The 14309-nt window shown below is 34.5% G+C and overlaps 1 protein-coding gene across 4 annotated transcripts in view; it reads left to right on the top strand.

The window, feature by feature from the left end:
• The window catches only part of LOC138696021 (folate transporter 1-like), a 106975-nt gene that overhangs the window by 33764 nt on the left and 58902 nt on the right, over nucleotides 1–14309 (top strand). For 3 of the 4 annotated variants that reach the window (XM_069820498.1, XM_069820501.1, XM_069820499.1), the window contains exons 2-4: nucleotides 6055–6212; nucleotides 9830–10000; nucleotides 13730–13943. In XM_069820498.1, coding sequence (XP_069676599.1) covers nucleotides 6087–6212; nucleotides 9830–10000; nucleotides 13730–13943 — 511 coding nt within the window. In that variant the 5' untranslated portion in view covers nucleotides 6055–6086. Of the gene's footprint in view, nucleotides 1–1089; nucleotides 1233–6054; nucleotides 6213–9829; nucleotides 10001–13729; nucleotides 13944–14309 lie in introns of those variants that run through there. The other variant, XM_069820500.1, reaches the window with a different exon arrangement.

A 14309-nucleotide genomic window follows, 5' to 3' on the forward strand; every position in this document is an offset into this window, starting at 1 on the left:
TGTTCAACCTCACCAGTTGATCTGCAACCAGTCGAATATAAACCGGTTCTAAGCGCTGTTGTGCAGCACTCTGATAGGTGTCATGCCACGGATTTAATTTTAATAAAAATTCACTACATTAAGTCTCTAACTCTGAGTTACTGTTATTCGCTTCAGAAAGTAAAACTGATGTCCAAAACCAGTCACATCTGACATTCATTTTCTTAGTGTGTTTACTGCTTTTTGGATTGTTAAAGAAAGTGCACTTTATTGTCTAATAATAAAAATAGGACTAATTTTATGCTCTTGAATTTGAAATTTATATTCACAGTGAAAAATTATAATTTATCCAAAGTTTATTAATGCAAACCAAATGTCATATTCGGTACTGTGAAATAATGTTGTGTACTTGGGCAGTGCTTATTTGTTTTCGGAACATTTGGTATAGGGATCCAATTAAATCGATCTTCAGAGGCAAATTGTGTCTTGCAGTATTTTCCCGTTGCTGTTGCATTGTCATAAGATTATTAATTGTGGAGAAAGAGTGGAATGATTGCAGAGAAAACAGGAATATTCAGGCAAGCTCGTCTTAATTTTATCTTTTTCCCCTTCAAATTACAATTGAATTTGCCACTTTTTGAACCAGTATAATATGTTGTGAAAGCCTTATGAACTTATTAGAGCAGTATCGTGACTTACACAGTATACAAAATTTAATTTGCGATATGAAACCATTTTTGAGTAATGACATCAAAATATGTTAGATAATATTATGCGTACACTGTAAAGTTATTGTAGTAATAATAATAATAATAATAATAATAATAATGATAATAATAATAATAATAATAATAATATTTTTCTTAATTTAAAGATATATATTGGCATGGGAAAACTTGGTATGTTTTATTGAATTGTTGTTTCTTTTCTTTGTCTGTATGAACAAGAACGATTTCTTGTTTTGTTCGAGAAACTCTTTCAGTTGAAACACACAGCACTGCGTACAGACGACCTTAAATGAGGTCAACAATCAGTTAACATTAATCTTAAAGCATTGATTGCGTGAGGTAGTTATGATGCAAGCGAATTCGAATTGAGACTACAGTCTGATTTGTTGATATTTGTGACATTGTCAGCTGTCGTTTGAGCTGTGAAAAGTGGGTAATAATGAAGATAATACCAGTACCGTATTTATTAATGATATGACGACAGTGGAGTGGTGTAACTAGAAAATTGCAGGAAAAACCTAAATAGTAAGTTAAGAACAAAATTGTCGACCAGTGGTGATTCCTTAGTGCAATTATATTGTAATGAACTCCTAAGTAAATTCTGTGTTAATTACAATAAGGCGTATTATTATATTATTTGCTTTGTTTTTATTGTACGTGTTGACACTCGTAATATTACTTCTACACATTTCTCATAGTATGTGCGCTCGTATTTCTGTAACAACAGTTAAATATTTCAGATAAATTGCTGTGTACAAAATTGTCTGTTGAGCGTCCAAGAGCTTATAGCTTGCTGGTGGTGAAGGTGAGAGTTATTATAAAATGGAAGGGATTCGTCATTGTATAGGAGCAAGAAATATATTTGTCTCAATTCGTGGCGCATATTTTGTAGTACATAATATGTTTTCCAGTATTGTCAAACTGTCTACCTTACATATTCATGCTACTGTGAGATGGCAGAATTTAGGAACATGTTGTTCTTTATCGTTGTGTAGAGGTACAGTCATGAAGGAAATGAAATTTGTGGTCAATTACAAGCTCAACAACCCTTATGTAAAGATGCATTGTGTCCTTAGTTACAGCATCGTTTCAGTTCATTTATTGTATTCCATAGATCTTTACCTCTGATTGAGATTCTGGCTGATATGTTCATCTAGTCCCTATTATCTGGCAGTACATCTCACTTGACGATATGTGTCAGAGGAAGATCAATTGTGTGTATACATTTGAAGTATGATTAGTGGAATGTGTAGCTAGATGACGATATATGCAATGGAGGGGGGAAAAGAACTGGCCACCTACCCTATTATTTCCTGATCTAGTTGCCTCATGAACAGTGTTTTGTTGGTATCACTTGTGAGGTTCAAATCTGTCTTCGGACAGTTGATTAAAAACAACATAGATCTTACATCAGCATTGTGACTTTAAGATGTGTAACAAGTCAAAAGTTATATTTACTTTCTGGCTTTTAAGGAACCCGCAGGTTCATTGCCGCCCTCACATAAGCCTGCCATTGGTCCCTATCCTGCACAAGATTAATCCAGTCTCCATTTTAATATTATCCTCCCATCTATGTCTCGGCCTCCCCAAAGATCTTTTTCCCTCCAGTCTCCCAATTAACACTCTATATGTACTTCTGGATTCGCCCATATATGCTACATGCACTGCCCATCTCAAACTTCTGGATTTAATGTTCCTAATTATGTCAGATGAAGACTATAATGCGTGCAGTTCTGTGTTGTGTAACTGTCTCTATTCTCCTGTAACTTCATCCCTCTTAGCGCCAAATATTTTCCTAAGAACCTTATTCTCAAACACCCTTAATCTTTGGATCTCTCTCGAAATGAGAGTCCAAGTTTCACAACCATACAGAACAACTGGTAATATAACTGTTTTATAAATTCTAACTTTCAGATTTTTTGAGAGCAGACTAGATGACAAAAGCTTCTCAACCGAATAACAGGCATTTCCCATATTTATTCTGTGTTTAATTTCCTCCCGAGTATCATTTATATTTGTTACTGTTGCTCCAAGATATTTGAATTTTTCCACCTCTTTGAAGGATAAATCTTCAATTTTTATATTTCCATTTCGTACAGTATTCTGGTCACGAGACATGATCATATACTTTGTCTTTTCAGGATTTATTTCCAAACCTATTGCTTTACTTGCTTCAAGTAAAATTTCCCTAATCGTTTGTGGATTTTCTTCAAACATTCACATTCTGCCAACAGTTATTGGAGTTGCAGATGGAAGATATATTCCTGGACCATTTAATGAGTGACGAAGCTCAGTTTTTGCTTCGTGGCGAGGTGAATAGATCACTGAACAACAAGAATTTTGCTCCAACTTAAAAAATATGTCTTTTATGGTTTGGTGTGTGCTGAATCCGAAAATGCATCTCTTTTCTTTGTACCATTTAAGGTTTTTAAAATATACTATGATTTCACTTTTCAATAAGTGCTTCCCCGGGACACATCTGGTGTGGGTTGGAGGTTGTAAACCAAAACAAAAGTTAATGAATTTTATGAGCTTATGACTTATTTCCGGTTTCTTATGATTGTTGGCATGTTCTTTTCTCTTCTAATAATTAAACAGATATTGATCCCTTCTATTCAGTAAATTTCGTAACAGTTCAAAGTAAGATCTACGCAATGACAAACCAGGGTGTGGTTTTCAGTATTTGAAAGAAAAGTTTTCTATTTTGAGTGAAGATAAATTAAAAGAGGGCATTTTCATTGGTCCACAAATTCACAAAGTTATGCCTGACTCTTTGAGGAAAAACTTTCCATTACAGAAAAAATGGCATGGCGCACTTTCAAAGATGTTTGCCTAAATTTTCTTGGAAATTCTAGGGCAGACAATTACATAGGACTTGTTGTAGAAACCATGTTAAGTGCATATAAGAAAATGGGGTGTAATATGTCTCTCAAAATACACTTTTTTCATTCTCGTTTTGATTTCTTTCCTCCTAATTTTGGAGCGGTAAGCGACGAGCATGAGGAAAGATTTCATCAAGAAATATCTAAAATGAAGATCATCGTCCAGCATGCTTGCAGACTATTGTTAGTTCCTTGTAAAATACAGTCCCGGATCTAGTTATAAACAGAAGTCCTTCAGAAAATTCCTTTAAATATAAGTTCAAATTCCGAGTTTTTTCTCATTATATGCATGAAATATTTTTATTGTTGTTGTGTTCTAAACTATGTAACATCATTTTTGTATCCAATACACATTTTTCAAGTATTATGAGGCATTTTGAATCCCTAGTGTATTGTAATTTTACCAGTAGCAGTGAAAAATAGAAAAGAGGTTTTTTTCCATAAAAAATTCGATTAATTTTCTTGGAAAACATTACGTGATGGGGCAATTTGGATTTTAAGTTCAGATTTAGGGCACACATATTAGTAATAACTTATTCACCTATTTTTTTTATTTTGGAGCAAGACAAAAAGTAAAACTTTGTTGTTCAATGAATCGATCAGCCAATGTGATTGCATCGAAGAATAATATTCGCTATGCCATTACTGACATTCCAGCTAACATGTGTCATCAAACAGTGTGTAATGTGTTCAGTTGTGCTCAGGAGTGTCTCCAGCTGAATGGTGGACGTATGACATATTCTCTTCTATACACGACATTTAAGGTGAACTATTTTCATGTGCTTTAATTCTCCATGATTTGTAAATGTTTTTGAGCTGTCATAAATATTCTTCTCATGTTCATTAGTGTTATGAGAATGGCATTTAATATCCTAGATGTTGTCGTGGCCCGCCCTTTATCTTGGTAATACTCTTGGAAAGATTGTATTAAACAGAGGTTTTCCATAATAGAGAAATGATGAGATTATGGCAGACGAATCCCTGAGGAAACCCACTCCAGTACCATTTTTGGCCAGTAAAAATGTTATTTCGATTTCACCATGATTAATTAAATGCAGGCCTTCAGTATTGAAAATCAATGACATAGTTATCTGATATCAGTCTTATTTTCATTGTAAACAGGTACTAATAGAGGCGGAAGCATTCACTTAACATTCCTTACCTGCTAACCTTGAACAGTAAAGTTTCTAGTTACACTTGTTAATTGCTGGTTTTAGAGTGTTATCAGCTCAATGCAAATGTCATTAAAATGTAAATGTTTTATGCGCACTGTGTTACTGAACTTTCAAGACTTGTTGCATAAGCTCGATTGTGAAAGAAAAAAATTGTAGTAATTTCTTATCAGACTTCTGTCTTCATTCAATTGTCTTACAAATCAGTAGTCAATGACAATACTGTTACAAATGTAGGAAGAAGTTTGTCTCTACTGGAATATGTTCTTTTTCTTATATTGAATTTATATCTATAGTCGCGACGCTATTATTCCCGGCGTGACTCCTCCTCTTTACTTACGTCTTAGGAAGTCAAGGCTCTGTAAAGTCTAGGTAGGTAGTATCGTTCGCCATTTTTGTTCTATCGTTGCCGAGCTACCATACGAGGAATCTATTTGCCACACCGTTAAACATGATCATGTCGTAGCTCCTATGATAATAAATCAAACGCACTGTAATTCAACAAATAATTGAGCGGCAAATAACGTCTTCGTGTGCTTTCTGCGAACGCCAACAAAAGAGCCAAAATGGCGGGCGATTATATTGAGTATTTATCGAGCCTTAAGAAATTAATAACATCTTCCTCAGTGAATCACAAGACGCACACGTTTAAATGTAGCCGACCTGCAACGCGATTGGCTGCCGGAAATTAGAGCGACGGGACTATAGGTTTAGTTTAAAAACAGCTATCACACATGTTAATTTAGTGTAATGGAATACCGGTTCAGTTTTCTGTCGGTTTGAGTTTCTTAGCAATACCAAAACTGTCTGTTATTTTTGTTTAAATGATTAATCTTACAATCCTTGAAGTGCTTAGTAAAGTATGCATCCACTACCAATATGTTTCCAAACTATTTTTGTCAGTATATTACATCAATTTAAAAACATCGCTTATCATTTTTTGAATATATTTATTTCGTAATTTAACCACCAGTAACAAATTTTCAATTATTAAAATGTCTGATTTTCGTTGTAAATTATGAAATAGACATTTTGAAAACTGTTATGGGTTTTGAATATTTTATATGCAGTTGTGTTTGTCTACTTTGAGAGAAATTAAACAATAAAAATATGAATTATGTAGCAGCTGAGAATAAAATAAGACTTTAGCATTTGAATATAAATTGTTGCATTAGATTAAGTTTAGCATAATGGAGATGAAGTTTTGCTGGACAGAATTTCTATTATGCAGTATATGGGATTACTATACACTGACGAGATAGTAAGACACAATTTGTTTCTTTATTTTTGTAGGACTGAAATCTAAACTGCCGCTTCGCTTAAAGATGGAAACTTGGCTGCGAATATCCTTGCTTCTGTGTGTTTTTGGTGCTGTGAAGGAATTTCGCCCATCTGAGCCATTTGTTACACACTACCTTCTTGGTGAATGGAAGAACTTCACACAAGCACAGGTAAATAAATATTTTAAATGATGTTCCTATAAGAAATCTTATAGATCTCCTGAAATTTTTAAAATTTCATCTTGTAAATGTGTTGGATAATTCCATAATGTTAAAAGATGACGATATCATCTACTTCTTTTCCTAAAGTGGTCATTGTAAGGATTTTTATCAACAGTAATCTCACTAGAGGGTTTGATTTATCTAGAGAAAATCAAAACTCGAGTGGAATTTAATTGACTGTTACACGATTAGAAGAAATTATTAAAGATTAGGGCAAAAATGTATTACGGCGAACGCCAGTAGGGGAAGTTATCCCCACCCGCTCCGCTCGGCACCTCGCTCGCATGCTCTCTCTCTCTACTGTCTCTCTCTACTATCTGTCCCGCTTCGATGGATCACTGCCTACCACATTGTAATACGCATTAGACAATATGCATTAGGCAACTGTCCACAACATGTACTGACACAACACAACACAACACACTGTAATGTGGTTTGCCTACCACATTGTAATATGCATTAGACAATACGCATTAGACAACTGTCCACAACCACAATGCAATACGCATTAGACAACTGTCCATAACATGTACTGACATAACACAACACAATGTAATGTGGTTTTCATTAAACAACACTCACCTGTTAACTTTGCACATCCTCGAAGTAACACAATAGTCTTTTTTTCCCACGGGTTGGACACTCGTAATAACTAGCAAGTAGTCCATGCTCCTCACAGTACCTTACCGTATCCGCCTTCAAATTCTCCCAGTTCATTTTCAGGAAGAAGTACACGTCTTCGGTACGGATCATCACTACACGTGGTTACGTCTGTACACGAAGTTGGACACGGACACAATGAAGCTCCGCGCGTTAACACTTATGCCACCCCCGTAGTCAACCCCTACCAAGCGACATTCACAAGCCCACCAGTTTCTACCCACGCTATTTCGTCATTGTCCCCTTCTACAATACGTTATGGCAGTTCCCTTAAACATAAATAGATGCATTTTCCCTTCTACCCCAACTCGCCTCGGTAGCCGAGAGGTCTAAAGCGTGATCAAAAAGCGTGCGTTTAGGTTTAGTTACGAACTTTCTCGGATCGCATCTCCCCTCCTGCGAAGTCGTAAGAAAAAAAAAAAAAAGAGAGAGAGAGACATGAAGCAGGAACAGAGGAGAGGCTGGAGAGAGAAAGGAGAGAGAGGGAGAGACTGACAGGACGAAGTTCCTCTTTTGCTTAGTAGATGTCGTTACTCTTTTTGTTCCACTTCCCTACACTAGATGTCACCCCACCCTAAACCCCTATTTCCACTCTTTCCCGCTAGGGTGTGTGTGGTGAGCTTGTAGGGGAAAAGTGGAAAGGGGACGTGGGCGGAGCTTTGCGTTCGCCGTATTACGTTTTTCCCAAGATTAGAAGTAACAAACTACTCCAATACAATAAAATATTAATTGGCTTACGAAAATACAACTGTCTTCTAATGTATTATTGTACCATCTCAACATTACCCTAGATGGCAGTAGTGTTTTATGATTATGTTTTCTTGTTATCAGTTGTGCCAGCTATGGAATCTTCATTGAACTCTGTGGATGGTTACTAGTCAAGAAGGCTTTGTTGATTCAGTTTCATTTTTATTAAAACATTTGCATTCCCGATCCCAGTAATCAACGTCACTTGACAGATGATTTTCAACAAATCTTAGTATTAAACAATCTCTGATACGTGACTATCCATAATATCATATACGGTAGCAGAAGCTATAACAAACATAACCTAAATAATATAAACACGTGTTAGAAAAGTTTTAATTAGGGATGATGAAATAAACAAGAAACGTTTTAATTAATGATGATGAAATAAAAAATAAACATGAATAATTTTAAAAGAAACAATTATTGAAAGTACAGTTTTCAAATTTGAATGTTTTAGTGGTTGATGGTTCAGTTGATGTTATATTGGACGTGTGCGTAAAAGAAGTGAACTCGTTGATGTACATGGTGTATCCCTCAACTTATTCAGGATTTCCGAATGGTGCTCTTCATATATGACCAGTGATCTTTAATAATTCTTGTTCTTGAATGCCAATGTGAGTCATATTTGAAACTGCTGTGCATCGACTGGAGTGGTTTGTAATTTACTGTTTTTTGACGTCCAGACCAGTGCAGTTTAAATGTTGACAAACAAAGAAACAAATGCTAGGGTAGTGATAAAAATAAACAAATGCTAGGGACGCGATAAAATTAAACAAATGCTAGGGACGCGATAAAATTGTGCGATAAGCAGCCATGATTGGTTGAAAGACGTCCTTTCATACTGTTTTATTGGTCAAAAGTAGTGTGACGTAGTAAAAGTGTAATAGTCACATTAAAAATCACCTTCTGCCTGATTTGATTCCAGGAATCTTAGATAGTAACAACTTGACAGCTGGGAGCTGCTTTAAACAATTTTTTATTGGGAAATGTTATAGAATGATAGAATACTCAAATTTTACAACAGATGACCAAAATTTCTCTACTGAAGGTTTATGTTGTTAACAGTCTTTACAATAATATGTTCTAAAATGTATAGCTTTAAGTTATTTACTTACATGCTTGCTTACTCACTGACTTACTCACTTCATCCTCTTCTACCATCACGTATAGAGGTTTTACAAAGAATTTTCCACTTATTTTTATCTCTAGCTAGTACTCATATGTTTGTTCTGTTAACATCCATTCCTCTTCCTTTCAAAAATCATTCTCAGTTGTTCATCCCTATTCTGTCTACGCCTTTTCTTTGTTCTCTTTCTATCCACTTTGGTCTGCCATAACAGCTTTTACGAAACTTTTTAAAATACTGTAGTTAAAAAGTGCTGTATTTAAGATTATGATAATACAAGCTGAAGAACAGGTCAGATAGACCTGTATTTACAAACTATCGTGTAACAGAAAGGAAAATTTACCTACAGGTGTGGTCGAAAGACAGACAGGCATAATAGTACATTATGCAACAAGCCTATAACGGTAGTAATTAAGACACGATGATGTTTGTTTATGAAACGAACGCAAGCGAGTTTCATAGTTTTCATACGAGCATCTTAATTACCATTATAGGCTAGTTTCATACGACTTTTTATGCTCGACCATATATCTAACTTGAAATTATTCAGAAGTATTCATTTTATTTGTATCTTACAGAAGATCAGAAGTGACCTTGTTCATAGCTCGTAAATTGTGAGATGTGCGCAGACGCGAAAGTATTGATTTTTTCTGAGGAACAATAATGTCATTGACCTTGATGTAATGTAGAGAATAACGTGAACTAAGTTTGATATAACCTGGAAATTGATTTAGAATTGAAAAACGAGATGACAAATTGAATTTATTTGAATATTATTTACAATTAACGCTAATTATTATAGTAACAGAACATAACCTTTTGCGACAGTATTGGATTTCCAACCTCCGTGACGTTTCCCTCGTCTTTCGATTGCATATCCGAGAATAATCGAAAACCTGAACTTTAATGAATAGGTGTACTTTAATGACATGCATTAAAGGACCGCTACCAGGTGTATAATTACTACATTTCGGCATGGTCGAGCATAAAAGACGTATAAACATATTGTATTGTAATATGTGTTGTATAGGTGAACCAGGATATATTCCCTGTTGGCACATATGCATACCTGGCAGAGCTGGTGGTTGTGTTCCTGGTGACAGACCTTCTGCGCTACAAGCCTGTCATTGTTCTGGATGGCATATTTGCAGTCCTTACATGGAGCCTTCTGATATGGGGGAAGAGTATTCTGATAATGCAGGTGATTATACTGTATGCAGTCGCAATATTCATTCTGTTAAGGAGTTAGGTACAGCTTACAGCAGTAAAAGTTTGGAAATACTCAACATTTTTTTGCTCCATTACTGTATCTTGTACAATAATGAAAATTGGTATGTGTTTTATTTATTTATCTAAACGATAACAGCTCCCTGTATTAACAGGCTGCCACAAAGACAGAGCATATTGTGCAATAGGCAGTTGGAAGTATAAATAATATACATACAGTATGTTTAAGTTGAAGGGAGTCTTACAACAATGACAAGAAATGACTGAATAAATAAGTAGCTACTAATTAATTAGTTGAAGATCATTGTTGACCGTATAGATGGTTGCGGAGTATAAATATTGATCCTCTCAGAGCTGCAAGAACGATGTTATCAATTGCCTTCCTCTGTAGGCCGAAACGTTGCCAGGTCTGGAAGAAGAAACCGGGAATAGTTCCACGTGCTCCAGCCATAAGGCCTATTACTTCAATTTGTTGTAGACCGTATTTGTCCATGAAATATGGAACGGTACGTACATAATGTCGTTTTTTTCCCTATTTACATCTTCAGGTTGGCTCTTTTGTTTTTCAAATCTAACGGTGGGATCGATGATGTAGCCACTGTTGTTATTTGGCGGGATGGCAGTCATGTCTATTCTTCTTGTACTGCCATTGTCTGCCAGTCCGTGAATTTCTTCGAACGCTTGAAAATTTATTGATCTAAACTGTTCGGCGATCATCGAACGAATTCTATGGTGTCGTGAGTTACGGAGTACTTCACCGTGCGGACAAGAGCCCAGGACATGTCCTGCTATATGAAAAAATATATATATATTTTTACGATTAAAAAAAATATTTACATTCTTTTTAATATTGGAGTGCAAGAGGTCAAATGACTTTATTGTCCAATGCCTGGCATTAGAAAACAACAACAACATTCTTTTTTTTTTTCTCTCAAAATTCAGTTCACTGTGCAGTAATGAAGCATTTCCCACACAACTCAAAAACTATCCAACATTCTGTGATGAAATTTTTTGTGTGTATTTATGCATGTCATATCTACAATATGATGCAAGATCACTCCTCTACCTCTGATAGATTGTCTGATAAAAAATAAATTCATTTAAAAAAGGGTCAAATATCAGTATTTTCTTCTAACACAAAATAATAAAAAAATATTATATATTAAGGAATGTAGTTGAAAGAGCATGATATTGTAATTATGAGTTTCAGCAATAAAATAAAAGAGAGAGAACCTGAAAAAGTTAACAAGTTTATGAGTTATGAAGGAAACGCTTCATCACTGCACAGTGAACTGCAACCATTTTTAATTTTGAAAAAATATATATATATATATATATATATATATAAATATAATTTTTTAAATCGTAAAAATATATATATATATATATATATATATATATATATATATATATATATATATATTTTTTCATTTAGCAGAAGGACAGTGTTTTACACATACCAATTTTCATTATTGTACAAGATACAATAATGGAGGAAAAAAATGGTGAATATTTCCAAAACTTTTACTGCTGTAAGCTGTACCTAACCCCTTAAACAAATTCAGTATGTTGAGCAAGAGGTATTCAAGAGAAAAAAGTTTGAGAATGTCAGTATATAAATCAGAAAGCATTAGCCTCATATTGTTTTGATGGAAACATTGTCTTGAGCAAATCAAGATTTACACGCAAATTTACTGTTAATAGGGCCGAAAAGAAGTATTGGTTATAGGCTATGTTGCATCATAAGTAGAGCTCTGTGTTTACAAAATGCTTGTGTGCACGCGTGACTAGTTATGGCAGCGGCTGCTTGTACAGTCCACTCCATATGAATGAACTCATAATAGAATTTACATTTACAGGATTATTTGTGTTTGAAATTAAGTAACTCGAAAGAAATATTAAATTTACAAAAAATATCAGTATCATTTAAGTCAAACACATTTTCCCCACGTTCTGAATATATTCAGTCCTCTTATTATTTGTTCCTTGTTGGATTTTTGTGTCTGGATTCTGATACAACCTCACATCACTTAAGCAGGTTTACTATTGAGGAGAGTCGGATGTTCACTCTCTCTCTCTGCTCCTTACACATAGTAGATATACCCGGCAACATGACGCATTTTGTAAACAATATATATAAAAATTATTTACTACCCTGTTACCAATACTTTTCTTCAGCCCTAATGATTATAACTGTGATGGTTATGGTTTGGTGGAGACAGTGGTCAACAACGATGATGACGGTGGTGGTGGTGAGAATGGCACTGATGATGATAATGACAATAATAGAAACAAAAAAACTAAAAACCATTACTACTTAATGTTAAGTAATCAAACATCATCAAATAAACGAGATGCCATAATCTAACATGAGGAATAGTTAGGTTGTCAACTGATTAGGCACATTGAGGTTACTATAACTTCTTTTACAATGCCATACATAAGTGGGCAGCGCATTTTCGCTCCCAAACATACAGAGAATCGAGTAGTTTCGTCTGGTAGCTACATCTGTTACGTCACATGGATACGTAAGCAAGGTCTAATTGCAAGCAGGTACGCATGGGGCCATTAAATAATAATGATGTAATAGATTATAAATATGCCCCTGTAACATCATATGACGTAGAAACAACATTCTCTTAGTTTAAACAAATGTTATGTGATGTTTGTAAAAGATTTGCATTTCATAACCTCAGAATATATGTTTTCGTTCACTGCAACGAGATAGGTTTTGATAAACGAATTATTTGTATATATTGTGTAAAATATAAATATTGATAATTTGTATATTGATTTTTGTTATTATTATTTTGTTCCTGTAACGTCATGTGACGTAGGAAGAACATTTTCTTATCTTAAACAAAGTTTTATTGGCAGTTATAGTAAAAGATATGAATTTCATAATCTCAGAATATAATATATGAACCGTTCAGAGAGCAGAAGTGGTGTAAGTCAAAAATGGATAATGAGGCTTAAATTAAATTTTCTGTAACATACAGCGCGAAGTAGCAATTAATATTCAATTTGTTTAAGCTATTAGTAGTCAGTGGATAGCAAGAAGCTCATATTAATTGCTACTTTGTGCTGTATTTTTCAGCATTTTTACTTTAAACATAACTGCCCAATTTTGACTTACACCACATTTGCTCTGAACGGCTCATATGTTTTTGTTCACCATAACGGAGTTGATTTCGTTAAATGAATTAATTGAATATATTATATATAGAGTATTTACAGTTAATGTGTATCGTGTTTAATATTATGTTCTATAATATATATTGTATACTATTATATGAAATGCAAATCTTTTACGAACATCACATAATATTTGTTTAAACTAAGAGAATATTGTTTCTACGTCATATGACGGTACAGGGGCATATTTATAATACATTACATCATTATTATTTAATGGCCCCATGCGTACCTGCTTGCAGTTCGACCTTGCTTACATATCCACGTGACGTAACAGATGTAGCTACCAGACGAAACTACTCGATCCTCTGTATGTTTGGGAACGAAAATGCGCTGCCTAGTCATAAGTAAGAGATAGTTATTTATTAAATAGTTTATTTTGTACTACGGGAGTTATTGATATGATATTGTTCTAGAAAGTTAAAATAATTCATCCAAATTTGTGTTTTACATAATGTCATATCTGAAAGCAAGAAACTGTTACATTTTCCTTTTATGTCATTGGCAGATAATGGAGGTGTTCTATGGCTTCTTCATGGCAGCAGAGGTTGCTTACTACACATACATATATGCTCAGGTGGACAGGGAACACTATCAAAAAGTCACCAGTCACACAAGAACTGCTTATTTGTTTGGTCGTGCACTCTCTGGCATTGTGGCTCAGGCTCTGGTGTCATCTGGTACAATGGATTACTACCAGCTCAATTTCATCTCCCTTGCAGGCGAGTATTTAACAACCAGGGCTGGGCAGTATTTGAAATACATATATTTGAAATACATTTGTATTTTGTAATTTGTAAGGATTTTTGAAAGTATTTTGTATTTAAATACATAAAATTGATGTATTTTGTATTTCAAATACTCAAAATACTTTTTTCTTCTTCTTGTGCTTCAAGTTTTGGATTTGAATTTGAAGAATGAACTTTTGTCTTATTTGCCTGCCCATTTCAGTTGTGCTAACCATACACTTAGTTTTCTTGCCACAACTGATTTTCTTAATGCCATGAAGAAATCTCAAACAGCATCAAGGATCCATCACCCAACACTTGCTAAATGTTTAGCATTATGGAATGCGTCTAGGAGATTCA

This window comes from Periplaneta americana, chromosome 3 (assembly GCF_040183065.1).
Source record: "Periplaneta americana isolate PAMFEO1 chromosome 3, P.americana_PAMFEO1_priV1, whole genome shotgun sequence".
In the NCBI taxonomy this organism is placed as follows: domain Eukaryota; kingdom Metazoa; phylum Arthropoda; class Insecta; order Blattodea; family Blattidae; genus Periplaneta; species Periplaneta americana.